Genomic DNA, 19,136 nt, shown 5'->3' with positions numbered 1-19,136 from the left:
CGGGAGGCCTTGGGTTTGGGTTCCAGGACCTCCTTGTGAAGACAAGCGGGCCTGCACCTGTGGAGAGCTGACGGCCCGCGCCCACAGAGAGCTAATGGCCCATGCCCACAGAGAGCTGATGGCTGGTGCCCACAGAGAGCTGGCACAGCAAGATGAGACAAGAAAAGGAGACACACAGACACAGAAGAATGCACAGCAAATGGACACAGAGAGCAGACAGCAAGCAACCGGCAAGAGGAGGGATAAATAAATAAATCTTTAAAAATAAAAATAAAACAGCAGGGTTGGAGGATGAGAAGGGGGAAAATAAATAAATAGATATTAAATATATGTACATATTGACCCAAACCATTTTAGTTAATTTTTTTAAAATTTATTTTATTATTTATTTCTCTCCCCTTCCTCCCCCCACCCTGTTGTCTGCTCTTTGCATCCATTCCCTGTGTGTTCTTCTGTGTCCATTTTGTGTTCTCGGCGGCACCATGAATCTGTGTCTCTTTTTGTTGCGTCATCTTGCTGCGTCAGCTCTTGTGTGTGAGGCGCCACTCCTGGGCAGGCTGTGCTTTTTTTTTTCACACGGGGTGGCTCAATGCAGGGTGCACTCCTTGCACATGGGGTTCCCCTACATGGGGGACATCCCCATGTGGCATGGCACTCCTTGCACACAGCAGCGCCGCGTGTGGGCCAGCTCACCACTCAGGCCCGGAGGCCCTGTGTTTGGACCCTGGACCTCCCATATAGTAAGTGGACACTATCAGTTGAGCCACGTCCACTTCCTAAAAATTTTTTTTGCCAACTTCATATGTTACAGGAAATACATACTGAAGTCTTGAAGCCTTTTGTGTTGGTTACATAGGTTGTTAAATTTATGTATGTATGTATGTTTGCTCCAAGTGAGCTATATTTGCCATTCTCTATGTGCTTTTATTTATTTATTTTAAAGATTTTTATTTCTCTCCCCATCCCTGCCCACCCCTCTCTCCCCAGTTGTCTGCTCTCTGTGTCCATTCACTGTGTGTTCTTCTGTGTCCGCTCTTATTCTTGTCAGCGGCACTGGGAATCTGTGTCTCTTTTTGTTGTGTCATCTTGCTGCGTCAGCTCTCCGTGTGTGCGGTGCCATTCCTGGGCAGGCTGCACTTTTTTTACACCAGGCGGCTCTCCTTACGGCGCACTCCTTGCGTGCGGGGATCCCCTACATGGGGGACACCCCTGCATGGCACGGCACTACTTGCACGCATCAGCACTGTGCATGGGCCAGCTCATCACACGGGTCAGGAGCCCTGGATTTGAACCATGGACCTCCCGTGTGGTAGGCGGTTGCTCTATCCATTGAGCATCCCATCTCTGTGTGCTTTTAAAAGTTTATCGAATAATTGTTTTTGTCAAATCAGAATGTACAAGTCCATGTCAGAATTAACTGACCAGTTAATTATGCCACCTTAAACATCTACGTGGACTAGGCAGCTAATTATAACTGAAATGACTTGTTTAACTGTTAGTTAATTCTGCTCTTCACACCCAGAGGTCTACATACCAAGTTTTATCCAATGCTCATCAGCAAATTCTGAGAGCAGCAAGAGAAAAGCAATGCATCACATACAAGGGATATCCAATAAGATTAACTGCTGATTTCTCATGAAAAACCATGGAGGCAGGAGGGCAGCAGTATACTATATTTAAGATACTGCAAGAGAAAAATTGCCAGCCAAGAATCTTATATCTGGCAAGATGTCTTTCAAAAATAAGGGGAAATTTAGAATATTCACAGATAAACTGAAACCAACATAATTTGTAATGAAGAGACCAGATTTGTAGGAAATACTAAAGGGGGTGCTACAGGCCGAAGAGAAAAGATAGGAGAAAAAATCTTGGAAGAGAGTCAAAATGGATCAAGTAAGAACTGCCTTTACAATAATAATGTTGAATGTTAATGGCTTAAACTCTCCAATCCAAAGACCCAGAGTAGTGGAATGGATAAGAAAATAGGAGCTATCTATATGCTGTCTATAAGAGACTCACCTTAAGTCCAAGGATACCAATAGATTGAAAGTGAAAGCCTGGAAAAACATATTCCACACATGCAGTAACCAAAAAAAAAAACAAAAACTGGAGTAGCTATACTTATGTTAGATGGAATAGACTTTAAAAGCAAAACTGTTCTTCGAGGCAAGGAAGGACATTATATATTAATAAAAGGGACAATTCATCAGGAAGAAATAGCAATCATAAATGTATATGCACCTAACTAGGGTGCCCCAAGTTATGTGAGGCAAACACTGGAAAACCTGAAGGGAGAAATAGATATCTCTACAGTAATAGTTGGAGACTTCATTATACCACTCTCAGCATTGGATAGAACATCTAGGCAGAGGATCAATAAAGAAATAGAGAACTTGAATAGTACGATAAATGGAATAAATCTGATAGACATATACAGAACATTGTATCCCATACCAGCTGGATATACTTTCTTCTTAAGTGCTCATCAATTTTTCTCCAGGATAGAACATATGTTGGGTTAAAAAGCAGTTCTTGATAAATTCAGCAAATCAGAGTTATACAAAGCATGTTCTCTGATCATAATGAAATAAAGTTGGAAATCAACAACAGGTGGAAAAAGACAAAAGTCACAAATATATGGAAATTAAACAGCATACTCTTAAATAATCAGTGGGTCAAAGAAGAAATTGCAAGTAAAATCAATAAATATCTTGAGATGAGTGAAAATGAGAACACATCACAAACCTATGGACTGCAGCAAAAGCAGTGCTAAAAGGAACATTTATAGCCCTCAGTGCTTATGTTAAAAAACAAGAAAGTGCTAAAATCAATGACCTAACAACACAGCTGGAAGAACGAGAAAAAGAACAACAAACTATTCCCAAAGCAACTGACAGAAATAGCAAAGATCAAAGCAGAAATAAATTAAGAACAACAACAACAAGGAAAAAAAAACCATAGAGAGGATTAACAGATCCAAAAGTTGGTTTTTCAAGAAGAGGAAGAAAATCGACAAACCTGTAGCTAGACTGACAAAGCAAAAAAATAAAATCAGAAATAAGATGAGGGACATTACCACTGACCCCATAGAAGTAAGGGAGCCTCTTGTTCAGATTGCATCATCTCCTCCTTAAACTCACCAGGCAGAAATAACCTTTACATTTGTTAACAGCAAATCTACTTTTCTTTTCTACATTTCATATATGCATACTCATCTTACTTATTCCTATAAATTACAGGCCCTTTTTGGGCAGAAGGTGGGTATTCATCTGGGTGTCTTCATTGTTCCAGTTAACTCAGCACTTTACACATATTAGATATGCAATACTTACTACTGAAATGAATTTTCTAGCTTCTTTTGTTAGAATTTTTAAAAAGTTTGCATTTAATGCTTTCAATTCTGTCTTGAGACCAATAAAATAGAATTGCTAATGCATTTGCTAATGCCTTTAGAAGATAAGAATTCTCAGTATTTGGGGAATTAAGTGATAAATCTAACCTTTATTTCATTTTTCTTCACCAGGGCCTGTTATCTTTTCTGAGTGCCCCACTCATAGGTGCTCTGTCTGACGTGTGGGGAAGGAAGCCCTTCCTCCTTCTCACAGTCTTCTTCACCTGCTTCCCAATCCCGCTGATGAGAATCAACGCATGGTGAGTGGCTTAGTGTCTTCTACCATTGTGACTGTTTTGGAGCACATGTGAATAATAAGTATAGCTGTATAGCACTGTTAACCATTTCAAAGCAGTTATGCTTGTGCTTTTGCTTTTGCTCTCTAGTAATACTGAAAGCCAGGCTGGGCAGTGCCATCATGTCTGTTTTTAAATGGAGAAATGAAGACCTGACAAAATTAAGTCTAAGATAAGTTACTTAGGGGAAGAAATAGAAATAAAATGTGTCTCTAAGGGCAACTGTTATTGCCATGAGTTCAGTTCTGGGAGTGAGCTGACAATCTCTGCGCTAACTGTTGTGGCTCAGTTGACTTTGAAAGTTTATTTATTTTTTTGTTGGTTCGTTCATTGCTTTGGGCACTGATGTAAACATAGTTTATGTCATGCTAGGCAGGAGTCTTTTGTGTATACTATAATAAGACTAACAGCCTATTCTAAATCATAATGTGAATTTTAATTTGATTTCATTTTTTTCCGTCAGCATGACAAATAGTTATCAAATAGTATTACATATAATCAAAAATCTGTATTCCAGAGATGGAGAAGCATAGGTTGTGGGTTGGAATTTGCACATGAGCTGTAACTTAATCATTTTCCTGGTGGCTAGAGGAATGGCCAGTATTACTGTTGCTAAGATGTTTTCCCTCTGTGAAGAATAGGAAATTAGGTTTTCTTTTAAAATACTACAAATAAAATATCCTCATCTGATAGGAGTTTTATTGTCTACATTTGTCACAGTCTAAACTTAGAGAGTACTCATAATGAATCATTTTATTTTCTACCAGTATGAGTTTTTGTAAAATGCCTTTTTGGTTTTGAGTCTTTCTATACAAAAACATGTTGTGCTTTTCCAATAAATTAGGGCTTTTTAAAATCTCCTTTCAATAGTTTAATAGTTTGCTTTATTTAGGTCTTCTCCATTTCTTTTTGAACTTTATTACTATAAATGTTATTGTATTTGTTCTATTACAGAATTGGCTCCTTTTTTTTATTGCGTGGTTTTCTAGGTATATTAATGCCAACTGTAAATCATTTTGCTTCTTTCCTCTCAATTTTCGTGCTGCTTCTTGCTTTTGCTAAGTACTGACTAATGAATAATGTTAAATAAAAGTGATTACAGACTTGTTTTCTTCTTGGATATAAAGGCAGTTTTGTAATGTTTTATCAATAATACTAATTCCTTTTTTTTTTCTTTTTTTAATCAAAATTGGTTGTCAAATTTTATCAGATGCCTCTAGTTCCATGGAGATTTTAAAATTTTTATCCTTAGGTCTTTTAATATGGTGAGTGTATTAATAGATTTGCTAATATTTAAACATATTTATTTTTCATGGAATAAACCCCACATTTTGTTCTATAGGATTCTGTTTGCTAATGTTTTAATGAGGTTTTTTTAGTATCTATGTATATGATGGAAATGTTGGTTCTTAATATTTTTATGCATTTTGTTTTTCTGTAGCTCTTTTAAATTCATTTACTAAAAGACATATACAATATGTCTGTATATGTCTAAGCTAAAGCTCTGAAATTCAGCTTTTTATTTTTCTTCTTTTGGTTGCCTTTCAAATTATAACTTTACTTAGTCCCCTTTCTCTTTCCTCTTTAATTCTTTTAGACTGTATGTTCTAGCCCCCTTTAAGCAATGACAGAATTAGTGTTTTTATTCCTTCTCTCTGGGTAATTAAAATAATCTTTTTATAGGTGGTATTTTGCCATGATTTCTGTGTCTGGAATCTTCTCCGTCACATTCTCAGTGATATTTGCCTATGTAGCTGATGTTACTCAGGAGCATGAGCGAAGTACTGCATATGGATGGGTAAGCAGAAATTCAGATCCTAGAGCTTCAATCTCTCCCTTCACAAAATTTTTTTGTACTTTGTTATAGTTTTTTCTTTGTAAGAATATCAAGGTTTTTTTCCTTCTCAGTGCTAATAAAATGATCACCAAATAAAATGGTGGTACAGAACAGTGTTTTCTGGAAGATGGACTCAAGCACAACCCCTCAGTAATTTATAGACTTTTTTTGTTAGCCCAACGAATTTTTTTCATGCCTCTCTTCTCCATATTCCCATTCCCAATTCCTTCAATGAAAGAAGACCAAAGATTGTGTGCTTTATTTATTGGAAAGTTTTTCACATTTTTTTTACTTCTAATATCATTAGTTTTTATTCTTATGGATCTCCACGGTGTCTTGAATTAGTTAATAGTTTGTAAACATTCTTAAAATTACTTGAATTATCTTTCATTCTTAAATTTTGTGTGGTGACACATTCCTTTTGTCTTATTTAAAGCCACAGAATATGGCTAAAGATGTACAGCCATGTGACCCTGAGTAAGAGTGCACTTTCCCACCAATAGGACTGAATGATAGTGTGCTTTCCTGCAGGTCTCAGCCACCTTTGCAGCCAGTCTTGTCAGCAGCCCGGCCATTGGAGCATACCTGTCTGCCAGTTATGGAGACAGCCTCGTTGTGCTGGTGGCCACAGTGGTGGCTCTTTTGGATATCTGCTTCATCTTATTAGCTGTTCCAGAATCTCTTCCAGAGAAGATGAGGCCTGTTTCCTGGGGAGCTCGAATTTCATGGAAACAAGCAGACCCTTTTGCGGTAAATAAAAACGTGAAAAAACCATAAGAAGATGTGTTCAGAGAAGGAAGTCAGGAGTGGGCCTGGGAGCTGGTCAGGGGCTCCCACTTTCTTGTCAAATTACACAAAGAATCTCCCTATAAAATGGAAATCAGCTCTGTGACTGGTTTTTTAGGGCTGCTGTGATGATTACACATAATGTATGTAAATTAACTCTTCTAACATCGAGTAGGTAACACAGTCTCCATAGAAATATCTATGTTGCTATTACTATTAATAATATAAAGGTTATGGCTATAGTGACCTAGCATGCACTACAGCACTCTCCAGTCCTTAGATTACAAGGCACCTTTTGGTTAGAGTCAACAATTCTACATAGAAAGTAATATAAGGACTTTTCAACAAGATTATAACATCCAAGAAGTTGTTACTGATCAAATAGTGACTTATCACTGACCCCACAGCAGGAGCATACTTATTTGTCTGCCAGTTTTACAGGCAACTTGAATATTACTACTTTAAAGAATAAGAGTGAATTTATGTGAGTGAAAATCCTGTGTTGATTACAGCTTTCAAGACGTTTTATTATGAATGAAAGAAAGAGAAGCATTTCTTTTAAAGGTTATAATCTAATCAACTTTACTTATCTCTACCTTATTCAATCAAAAGAATGAAGCCAATACCCCATTACATCAACAACATTAGTATCTATTTACTTTTATGTGTTTCTCTTTCTGCTTATTCTCAGTCATTAAAGAAAGTTGGAAAAGATTCTACCGTCTTGCTAATCTGCATCACCGTGTTTCTTTCATATCTTCCTGAAGCTGGACAGTATTCAAGTTTTTTTCTCTATCTTAGACAGGTAGGTAGTAATTGTCTAATAACCTTTAAATACAAGGAAGATCAAAGATTGGAATTTATATAAAGATATTTTGGGAAGGAGAAGAAATGTGTAAACTTGCTCTGGTTATAAATATAGGAGCTGACATGTAATCACTAAACAGGGGATCTTTAATGCAATGATATTTTAAAATATGGAAAAATTTCATTGAGAATTATACCAAGAGAAAGAATTAGCAGAAACAGAATCTATCATAACATTTGAATTCTTTAATAATACCCATTAAATTTCACAGAGAGCTAAGATTTATTTTAAGGATGCCCTTGATCTGGGTCTGATCATGGCCAATTTTCTGAACTGGAAGAAAGATCATTTTCAGGAGGCAACAGTTTTCTAATCTATAGATGGCTCGATTACTGCTGTAGACTTTAAGGAGACTATAATCAGTATAATCTTTTATCTCCTCTTGTTTTTTCTCTTCAAAAATGTATGCCCTATCTTGTTCCCAAAAATAGGCAGTTGATTTAAATTAAAATTCCCCTTTAAAAAATAAATTCCCCTTTTCCAACTGTTCTTTCAGGTTTCTGGGATTGCTCAGACCTGAGTTACCTTTCCATTAGAATCCTGCCTTAGTTTTTTACTGACTTCACTGTAAGGAAGACCTTCCCTAATGATTTAATCCACTGTGACAGAACAGGCCTCTTCCTGAAAGAAAAATTTCTCTATTTTTGGAGATATTTTTAATGAAACTTGTAATTCTCCATTCTGGTTGCTTTCCTGAGAATATGAGCCTATATGTTTTATATGGTAGCATATAAGTAAAACTTTTTCTTTTATCAGTTCTGTTTCTTGTTTCCTAGTTTTTGGTGGGTGGATAATAGAGATTGAAAGGAAAGAATAATGAGTTAATATGTGTTTAATTTAGAAAAATTAGAGGGGAAATGGAAAAACCCAAGAAATAAAGTAAAATAACTTTACTGTATCCCTTCACACAGATAAAACAAGTGTAAATGTTTTATTCTTCCAGCCTTATTTTACTGTACATATCCTTATATCACCAACAAAAACAATTGCAACAACAAATCACAATCATTCTGTTACTTTATAATTGTGTTCTCTTTTAAGAGAGGCTAACACACCTTTTTTTTTTTAAGTTAACATTGCATTTGATATTTGTAAATGATATATATCTGGTAAGGAACTTGAATCCAGAATATATAAAGAACTATTACAACTCAACAATGAAAAGACAAATAGCCCATTTGAAAAAATGGATGGGCAAAGTGTGGAGGGGCAGTGGGATAGGGAGTAACTGCTAATGATTACGGGTTTCTTTTGGGGATGATAAAAATCTTAAATTGTTTGCAGTAGTGGTTGCACAACTCTGTAAATATACTAAACCATTTACTTGTCTTTTTATTTTTTTAATTTTTTATTGTCTTCTTTTAAAGATAAATAGATCATACAAAATACTTGTCTTTTTAAAATGGGTGAATCATATATTTATATCGCAGTAAAGCTATTGAAATGTGTATACACACACACACCCATATACACATATAGGCAGAGAAATAATCTCTAAATAAATCAGCCTACATTTTCAGGTTTGAAATTTTTTTTGTTTTTGTTGTTTTTAATTTTGCAGTTGATTAGAGGCTAATAGAATGTGTTAATGCAAACAGCACTGGATTGAGAGCCAGAAGTTCTAGCCCTAGCTAGCTCTTTCATAAACTAGTGGTGTTAACTTGAAGCAAGATACTCATTTATGAAATTAGAAGAATAAATGAAATAATCTTTGAAGCCTTTTCTGAATTTTATAGAATTTCAGTAACAGGAAAGACAATTTTTTTAAAACTTGAAATTTTTTAAGCATTTCAGAGCTGCTGTCAGAGTTAAGAGGCTTAGAAATCATTGTCAGCTAACTTTGGCTACCATTAGAATTATCAGGGCTCTTTTTAAAACATACCTGTGCCTGAGCCATTCCCCTAGAGAGCCTTATTTAATTGGTCTCTAGAGGGTTCTAGCGTCTCATTGCTCCCCTCCTTTCTCCTCCCTTCTCCTCCTTCTCACCTTCTCTGTTCCCCATATGATTTTAATGCACTCAGAATTGAGAGCCACTGGCTTTACTAATAAGTAAATTCTATATTTGCAGCATCAAAAGTCAGAATAACTTTTTTTCATATTCAGTGCTTGATTTCCATTATATATGTCTGTTGGTGGGTTGGAGATGGAGAGAGAATTTGAAACAATAGATAAACCTGTAATAGAAGGTATTTTTTGGAAATATATTTCCCTAGTTAAGTTGTGTCTGCTTATAATGATTCCTTATATCAGATTTAAATATAAATTCCTGGTTAAATAGTCTCAGTTTTCAGTACTACCTTAACTTGCCACTATCAAAGTTTTATGAGCTTTCCTCAACTATTTTTTCCTGTGGCTTTAATAGAATTTAACATTTCTTGTTAACTGTTTTTATGTCTATGTACCTCAAGTGTTTTCTTTCCATTTCTGCAGGTCATAGGTTTTGGAGCTATTAAAATTGCAGCATTCATAGCTATGGTAGGAATTCTGTCTATAGTGGCTCAGGTGAGTATTATGTTGACCATACCATTTTATATTTTAACTTCTTAAATAAGTATAATTATGACTGTAGTTTCATAGAAGGCCACAAAGAAATATAAAGGGAGATCCTGTGTACGCCTCCTCACCCAGCCTCCCTCCCCACCGTAGTAACATCTTAAACAACTATCTTACAATATCAAAACTAGGAAACTGACACAATCCCCAGAACCATACCATCTTAAATATAATCTTGAAGTAATAAAATAGGAGGTATTTATATACGATACTTCTTAGTGTACTTAACGCCTCCATAGAGTCAGTTCTTTCATCTGTTTTTACAACACCAAAATTGTGAATAATTAAAATCTAAATGCCAATCTGACAAAATTGGCTTAGCCAGTAAAATGTCTCAATATTATTTTAATGTTGACAAGTAAGTAAAAGTGAAAAGCAAAACTGAAAATAAGTAACTGTAACAATTTCTGCTATCCTAGGGTTGAAAAAATGTGGTGAATCAGTGCATTAGAGTATATGTAGGGAGGTGAATGTGGCTCGAGTGAGTGAGCTCCCACCTACCAAACGGGAGGTCCCGGGTTTGGCTCCCAGTACTTCCTAGAGAAGACAAGCAAGACAGCAAGCTGGTGTGGCAAGCTGACACCACAAAATGATGAAATAAGGAGACACAGAGGAAACACAATGAGAGACACAAAAAAGCAGCGAGCAGAGGGGCTCAAGCAATTGAGTACCTTTCTCCCACATTGGAGGTCCCAGGTTTGGTTCCCAGTGCCTCCTAAAGAGAAGATGAGCAGACAAAGAGCACACAATGAATGGGTACAGAGAGCAGACGCATGCATAAATAACAATGCGGGGAGTGGGGGAGAGGGGATAAATAAAGTAACTCTTAAAAAAAAAAGAATATATGTAATGAGTAAATAGTAAAATTTCTCCATATTATAAATATAGGGCCACACAATGCAAGGTATACTCTTTAAATTAACCCATTATACCCACTCAGCTCTGGGACTGCCCAGATTCTGTTCTCTGAAGGAGCCAGCATACAGCTTTTAAAGCATGGTTGGCTGAGCAGAGGGCCCTTCTGTGAAGACTCCTGAGGAGAAAATGAGAAGGCTGTAAGACTGTTTCCCCCAAATAGTGGCATTGATAAGGCTCCTGGGAATGTATCAAGGCAAGAGCCTTTTATTTTTTACTTTTGTTGAATTACATTGGCAAATGCAAATCCTTTTGAACTTTTCAAGTTGCTCCTGATTTTGGTTTGGTTTTTATATTAACTCTAGTTAGTTGATTAGCTCAGAGTTGTTCTTTTATCCTACTTCTTTTTAGACTATCCCAACTAGTTATTCTTAGCAGAGTATATTTGTTAAAACCAAACTTAAAACAGTCCCAGTTTTGTAAGACTTAACCTCCAGCATAAGTCCACTTATTCTGTAAATGTTCAGCAGAGGTTTGCTATTCATTGATGATTGAATGGTTGGGATTTTTCCAAAGAGCTGAGACATTCTCCTCCCATCACAATAAGTAGTGAATGGCTATTCAGTAGGAGATAAGAGGGGTCTGATAATTTTGAGGGGAATGCCAGAAAAGCCCCAGTTAGACAGCCTTCTTTGGGAAAATATTGAAGGCCTTGGGCCCTGGGTCAGGCCAGGAGCACTCCAAGGTTCATCCCTGTAGAAGTAAATCAGTACTGACCATTCTCTGAGATTTATCACACAGTATGCCTATAGAGGTCCCTGGACATCACTGGCAAATGGGCTTCACTCACGAAGCTTGCATTCTAATTATGTGTATTTACCTGGTTTCTCATGATTGTCATCTTTCCTTTGCAGACAGTCTTTCTTAGCATCTTGATGAGATCATTAGGCAATAAGAATACAGTCCTCCTTGGATTGGGCTTTCAGATGTCCCAGTTAGCCTGGTATGGTTTTGGATCTCAGGCCTGGTAAGCCTCTACCTTACATTGTCATGAACTAATAGACAAACACGTCTTTGAGAGGAGTTCACACTGATGGAGTGTGATGGGAAGGAAGCAAAGGTTATATATTGTTGCTGAATGAATTTTTAGGAACATTATGAAGTTTTATTGATTAAGTGAATTCAACATTTGAAAAACCATTCAGGCTTTAATTTGAGGAAAGGTGGAGCTAGGTAATTCAGGATTTTTTTTTTTTTTTTTTTTGGTAAAGATTACCTCTACCTTAGTAGGCTTTTGGTAAGCAGTTACTTAATTGAACATGTGTACCTCCCCCCTGTCCCCAATAAAGTTTTAGCTCTACTTTTAAAACACATTTGTCAATTTTTAGAGACATCACATATAGTTAAAAACAAAAACACAAAAATGGTAAAATGACTGATTATGGTAAGCTTTACTGCCATAATTAGCTGAGCAGCCTTCAGTAATAATAGAACCTTTATAAAATAAAGCATTTGAGTTGGACAAACACTAAGGTCTCTTCCAAAGTCAGATGTGTCCTGAGGCAGTGATTACTACCAGCATATTAATTAGATTCCCTTAAATGGGAAGGAAAGTCGAAATAAGCCCTATGGAATGAGAAGAAATAAAAAGAATCCCTAGTGCTGTTTGTTTTGTGGCAAGTTTCCCTCTGTGCCTTGTTGCCAAATACCAGATTATGTGTCTCCATTTTAAACATTTGAGTAGGTCTTCACTTTACATATATAAATGGATGACCATAGTTCAGTGAAAACAAATGCTATGGTGATCATTGGTCATTTTGGGGAACAAAGATATGTGCTCATTTGGAAATTCTGTAATTTCAGTTGAACCACTTAGTAGATTATTTAGAAAAGAGTCTCTGTCATTCTCTTGTCAGATTAACTTGGTTGATTCTTCTTTTTCTTTAAGATTTGAACTTTGGTTCAGCAGCTGATTCACTTATGTATGCTAAAAAGACTTTGTAGACATAAGGGCTTTTTCATTTTTGGTAAGGATGTTTAGTTCAGCCAGCCCCAAGGAAGTCTGGCCAACCAATCACAAGCCCAGTTGAGGCCACACTTTCCTGACATTCACAGTTAAATACACATATGTAAGCCCTGTTCATTGAAAAAATGACAAAGGTCTAAAGGAAGCATCTTTATGATATCATTAGGCAATGGAAACCTGCAGGATGTTAATCTAAACTTCAGGTGTTTGTTTTTACAGTTGGTGACACACTGTGCTTTGGCTTTGGTTAGGGATAGCAAACTGAGTGGCTTGAGGGCCAAAGTAAGGATGAGCCTTTCAGAACCACAAAGCAAAAAGTAGAAATCAGTGGGCAAAATGTACTATGTATATAAATAAAAGGAATCCTTTCATGAATTTCATCGTGCTTACAACTAAAGGTGGAAATAGGGAAACCAGGGAGAAGAGATTTTGAAAGAAGCAAAATAAAATTTAAGAAATGAAATTCTTTCAACTTCTCTATCCCCATCCTGACCCCAAAGTAAACATTATCAAGTGTGATACACAGGAAACGGACTTGGCCCAGTGGTTAGGGCGTCCATCTACCACGGGGAGGTCTGTGGTTCAAACCCCGGGCCTCCTTGACCCGTGTGGAGCTGGCCCACGTGCAGTGCTGATGCACGCAAGGAGTGCCGTGCCACACAGGGGTGTCCCCTGCGTAGGGGAGCCCCATGCTCAATGAGTGTGCTCCATAAGGAGAACCACCCAGCGTGAAAGAAAGTGCAGCCTGCCCAAGAATAGCGCCACCCACACGGAGAGCTGACACAACAAGATGACACAACAAAAAAGAGACACAGATTCCCGTGCCGCTGACAACAACAGAAGCAGACAAAGAAACAAGACGCAGCAAATAGACACAGAGAACAGAAAACTGGGGTGGAAGGGGAGGGGAGAGAAATAAATAAATAAATCTTTTTTAAAAAAGGTGTGATATACAAACTTTCATGTTAAAAAAAAAAGTCCATATGTAAAGAGGGAAAAAAATAAAACTTAGCACAAGAAAATAGATAGTATTTGTACTTTTGCCCCTGATGGGCCTTTGAACTACAAGCTCCTGGGAGTGGCCTGCTGCCTGACTGTAGCCTGTCTTCTCACCACAGGATGATGTGGGCAGCAGGGACTGTGGCCGCCATGTCCAGCATCACATTTCCGGCTATCAGTGCCCTTGTCTCACGGAATGCAGAGTCAGATCAGCAAGGTGAGGTCACTGTCACCATCATTGTCTACTTTCAACCTAGTCCTGTCTGCAAAAAAAAGCCTAAGAAGCTTGATGCTCCTCTCTACGTGAACAGAGCAGAAGACAGCTAGCTCTTTATCTTGCTAAATAGGAAAGTTGGAGGAAAGTGGTTTTCTTAGACTGTATTCCTTCTTTCTTTAATTTTTATACTCATATTTTTAATACCTGGACTCAGCAGTTCAGGATACTAAGAAATAGAGTTATCCATCTTCCTTTTTCAGTTTTGACCCCTCTTTTGTCTGTTACCATCAAAATTAACTAACATTTTAACAGGTGTTCGTGGAATAATGATCAGTTAGTAAAGCAGTGAGTTATTTATTTTAAAATGGAATCACTCAAAAAGTCCATTGATTTACAAAATGCTTCTTTGAGGGGGAAAAGAAAAAGTGATTTTTAATAATTGGATGCAGAATGCAAGAGAAAATTAAAATTAGGAGTGCTAGGTAGAGAGTAACAATCATCTAGTAGAGAGTAACACTCAATCATCTAGACTCTTAGTTCATCCTTCCTTGTGCTTCTGGCTTTGCCCCCTACCAGAATTAATCCTTTTTCTTCTTCATTTCCAAATGGCTCACCTTACTGTAGAGAATTTCAGAGGGAAAATCTTAAAAATGCCTAAGAATCCTTTAAAAAGTATTGATAAAAACCCAGATTGGAAAAGATAGTTTATTCATTACACCTGTTTTTCCACATCAGAAATTAGCCATCTTATCCATATGCATTTTTAAATAGTGTCACTTGAAGTACAGATTCCATTGTCACCTCTGGCTATAACCTTAGCCTGGCTTTCACTCTTCTGTGCTTCCTGTTGTTGGGCATGAATTTTCTTTGGCTGGTTTTATACTTAACGTTTATCAATACTGATGTTTCTAAATGTCAGCGCATAAAATTATTGGAACACATTTATTAGTTTGTATTATATAGAGGTGCTGATTCTAGACCATTTTTTACTTATCCATTTCATGTGGTTCAAGCTAATGTTTTACCTACTACTGTAAAAACCAGAGATGTCTAAAAATTGGCACTTCTGGGATTTTTCAATACAGGTCTTCAGGACCTGCTGCCCAGAATGTAGAGGTAGCTGTTAGGAAATGGAGTCTGCACCAGCAATGCCCAGAACACATAACAGCCAAGCCTACACAGATTGTTAGAGGCAAAGAGCAGTCTTTTATTGTGCAAGCACCATTAAATTTATGGAGGAGGGAAATCTCAATCTGCAGAAAAGTGGAAATTGCCTTAAATGGGAAATTTTTAAATTTTTCTTATTGCACCCCATTTATAGGCAAATCTGGCTGTTGCAGGGTGAATTAAGCCCCAGTGCGATTTCAGAAGCATCACTTTCATTTTATCCTTATAGATCTTAGCATAGAGAGTGAGGACATTAAAAGGACATAGTGAACACAAGAAAATATTTGTGGAATGCTTGAAAAATGATGGCTTACATCTACCTAATCTCTTTTCCTCACCATGCTTTCCTCTCAGTCCAGCTAAATCTGTATATCATGGTTAATAAGCAAGTGTTCTTATGCTCCAAATATTGAGATGCTTTACAGAAAAAAAACTGGATTCCTTACTTCTCTTTGTTCGGATGTAGGAGTTGCCCAAGGGATCATAACTGGAATAAGAGGGCTGTGCAATGGCTTGGGGCCAGCATTGTATGGCTTCATATTCTACATGTTCCACGTGGAGCTAAATGAATTGGGACAGGATTTGAATTCCAACAAAGTTACCCTGCAGGTAAATTGGTAATGAGTGTAGTTTTTAACAATTGTGCTTGATTACAGCAAAATCTTCTGATCTTAGATTAAAGAGAGTACTTATTTATATAATACTACTATTACATTGATAGTAGTTAAGTGCTGTACTCAGTGCTTCCTGGTATCAGAGAGTAGTCATTTCATTGATTTAATCTCATGGAAAAGATTGGTCTTAACTTTGTTCTGATTCTGTTTTCACGTACATAATCACCTTGATTAGAATGCTATTCTCTGGCTTAACCCATGTGAAATAAAATACAAAATGACCTAAAAATTCATCTAAAAATTGGACTAGAGTTTATTTGATAATTCTTCCCTTCTTCCTTCTAAGTGAAACTTAGTATAGATTTCCCTACGAAACAGTAATTATATTCCTATACAGAAGTATATGATTTAAGGTCATAGGATGGGATTAGAGATAAACAACTATCACTTATAAGCTTATGGGTTTGGTTAAGCTATTTACAAGTGGTGCAGAAAGCAGTGATTAGTTGCCATTTGTTATATTCTGAACACCAGGCTCTATTAGAACTTGCCTTGTCATTTAATGAAACATAGGCTTGCCAGAAAGTGATTCACATTTTTTGGTGGTATACTTTATTGGGTCATTGAAACTAATTTTGGATTGAAAAGACTAACTGAATTGTTCTCCATTTGTTTCCCACCCCCATCAGGGAGCTGCTATCCCAGGTCCACCATTTTTATTTGGGGCATGCATAGTTCTTTTGTCTTTTGTGGTTGCCTTATTTATTCCTGAATACAGTAAAGCTAGTGGAATTCGAAAGCATAGCAACAGCATCAGTGGCAGCCTGACCAACACCCCAGAGCGAGGCAGTGAGGAAGACTTTGAGCCCCTGCTGCAAGACGGCAGCATTTGGGAGCTCTCTTCCTTCGAGGAACCTGGGAATCAGTCCACGGAACTGTAAAAGCAGCAAGAATGGGGATTCTGCAAACCCCGTCTCTGAGAGCCACGGAGGGAGCCACACCACATGCAGATATCCTGGTGCTGAGGGGGGAGATGCCAAGTTTGATAAATGACTGCTCCTCCCTCCCCTTCCTCCTCCTGCCTCCTTTTCTTCCATTTATTTTCATTCTGTTTGTACATTAGAACAAGGTAAGATTTGAAGTACTCCTGCAAACCATGTGCAACTCCCAAAGTTATCTGGAGTCTGAACTTTGACATTCAAGTGGAAGAAGTTATTTCTCTGGTAAAAAGGATGGTTTGCCTTCAACAACTCCAGAGTAAGGGTGGCAGCAGTTTTTCCACACCCTTTTCAGCAGAATGTGCCGGATTGTAATGGGATTGCCATGTTGGCAAGATTTCAGGGAAAGAATCTCGTCTCACTTTATTTCTTCCTGTTTCTCTGAACACATGCCTTGCTTAGCCCATAGGTGTTTATGAGGGGCCACTCTAAGAGCCACTCTTATCAGGGATCTATTGCTTTTATTCAAAGGTCAAATGAAAACCTAGTTTTACTCTCCTTTCATTCTATCCACTTCCTATTCTTGACTAGAATGAAATTCAGCATGTATACCTCTGGGCATTAATATTGATCAGTGATCATCTTTACCAGATGAAGGAAACTTTTACAAATTTAAATCATGTAGAACTACCAACTGAGATTCCCTGGACCTAGAATCTTGATCTGATCCAGGGTAATTTTACAGAAAAAACAAAACACATCAAGCATTCTGGTGGCAACATAGAAATTGGAGGGTGCTTCTAAAACTTCTTTGAACAAATGTGAACATTCCTAACTATGGATGACAATTAGTAACGATATCACTGGAATTTATATCCAAGTTCAGTCTCACATACTGCTTTTTTTTTTCCAGGAGGTACCAGGGATTGATCCCAGGACCTTGAACCCTCACACTCAACCACTGAGTTACATCCACTCCCCTCACATACTGCTTTGTTACTATTTCTTCCTTCCCATATCTCCCATGTCCTACTTGTCAAATAACTTTCCCATTCATCACACTCTTGCCTTAACTGCTCTGTAGTATGCATTTGTTTTCAAACATACCCTTCATTTCACTCTGTTTTTCTCACTTTTGACTGTCACAGGAATACGCACATGAAATTCCTTTCTAAAATATGATGGTTTAGTGAAGCTCAGTTTCACAAGTGTCTTGCTAATTTTTCGAGATGTTTTATGGACAAAGAAAACTTTACAGATTTATATGTATTTTGCTGCACCAGTAAATGGACCATTAAATAGGGCCCACCTTTAACAAAGCACTCCTTTGAAAGTTTTATAGGTATGAAATACATGTAGATATTTGTAAGGAGTTTAAAAAATTTTTTGATGGGGTGCTATGTAAATCTTGTATTTATAAATGTAATGAAGGTATTGACAGAAAAAATATATACAATTTTTATAAAGGATTGTGTACTGACTGGATACATTTAAAAGAAAATATATTTTGAAACCTGTTCTGCCCTGAACAGAAATAACATATCTTTTTACTATGCTGTTGATTTTTAAGTTAAGCTTCCTAATGCATAATAAATTTGCAATGTATACTTTTATGTCTTCTGTACTTCTTTACAGCAGATAGTACCATTGGCCTTTGGGTTCTGTTTTGGGTAAATTATAATGATGTATTAATCCTTCAGCCAGTGCAGATGATGTCTACATTTCAAAATTATTTTTACCAAACTTCCTTCAAGATCCTATACCTACTTTTATTTTTAAAAATGCTTTCACATGCAAAGCAGGTGTAGCTCAGTGGTTGAGCACCTGCTTTGTATATACAAGGTACTTCAATCCCCAGTACCTACCCCCTCCCCGGCCAAGAAAAAATGCTCTCATACCATCTTTTTTTTTTAAGAATTTATTTTTTATTTCTCTCCCCTGCCCCCCCTCCCCCAGTTATCTGCTCTCTGTCCATTCACTGTGTGTCTTTCTGTGACCGCTTCTGTCCTTATCAGCGGCACTGAGAATCTGTGTTTCTTTTTGTTGCATCATCTTGCTGTGTCACCTCTCTGTGTGTGGGGCGCCATTCTTGGGCAGGCTACACTTTCTTTCGTACTGGGTGGCTCTCTCCTTACGAAGCACACTCCTTGTGCGTGGGGTTCCCCTACTCAGGGGACACCCCTGCATGGCAGGGCACTCGTTGCACGCATCAACACTGCACATGGGTCAGCTCCACAGGGGACAAGAAGGCCCAGGGTTTGAACCGCAGACCTCCCATGTGGTAGGCGGATGCCCTATCCATTGGGCCAAGTCCTCTTCCCTCTCATAACATCTTTATTTCTGCTTTTTACCATTTCTTACCACAACTAATTTGCCCAGTATAATGAATGTCATTTATTATTTTTTAATTAGATAAATTTTTAAAATTGAGATAAAATTTACATGACTTAAAATTTACCATTTTAACTTTTTTAAGGTGTATAATTCAATGTTTTTTAGTGGATTCATAAGGTTATGTAGCCATCACCACTATCTACTTCTATAACATTCCATCACCCCCAAGAAGAAGCCCCATACCCATTAGCACTT

General features: G+C 37.4%; 1 protein-coding gene across 4 annotated transcripts in view; it reads left to right on the top strand.

The window, feature by feature from the left end:
* MFSD14B (major facilitator superfamily domain containing 14B) overlaps positions 1 to 18,154 on the top strand; it is a 145,891-nt gene extending 127,737 nt beyond the window's left edge. For all 4 annotated transcript variants that reach the window (XM_058301493.2, XM_058301492.2, XM_058301491.2 and 1 more), the window contains 9 exons: positions 3,524 to 3,651; positions 5,371 to 5,485; positions 6,056 to 6,274; positions 7,002 to 7,115; positions 9,609 to 9,680; positions 11,501 to 11,613; positions 13,731 to 13,828; positions 15,462 to 15,604; positions 16,299 to 18,154. In XM_058301493.2, coding sequence (XP_058157476.1) covers positions 3,524 to 3,651; positions 5,371 to 5,485; positions 6,056 to 6,274; positions 7,002 to 7,115; positions 9,609 to 9,680; positions 11,501 to 11,613; positions 13,731 to 13,828; positions 15,462 to 15,604; positions 16,299 to 16,550 — 1,254 coding nt within the window. In that variant the 3' untranslated portion in view covers positions 16,551 to 18,154. The remainder of the gene's footprint in view (positions 1 to 3,523; positions 3,652 to 5,370; positions 5,486 to 6,055; positions 6,275 to 7,001; positions 7,116 to 9,608; positions 9,681 to 11,500; positions 11,614 to 13,730; positions 13,829 to 15,461; positions 15,605 to 16,298) is intronic.
* Positions 18,155 to 19,136: the final 982 nt, after the last annotated feature.

The sequence above is a fragment of the Dasypus novemcinctus genome, chromosome 8 (genome assembly GCF_030445035.2).
Source record: "Dasypus novemcinctus isolate mDasNov1 chromosome 8, mDasNov1.1.hap2, whole genome shotgun sequence".
Lineage (NCBI taxonomy): Eukaryota > Metazoa > Chordata > Mammalia > Cingulata > Dasypodidae > Dasypus > Dasypus novemcinctus.
The sequence above is the reverse complement of the archived record's forward strand: the minus strand, read 5'-3'. Positions and strand labels throughout refer to the sequence as shown.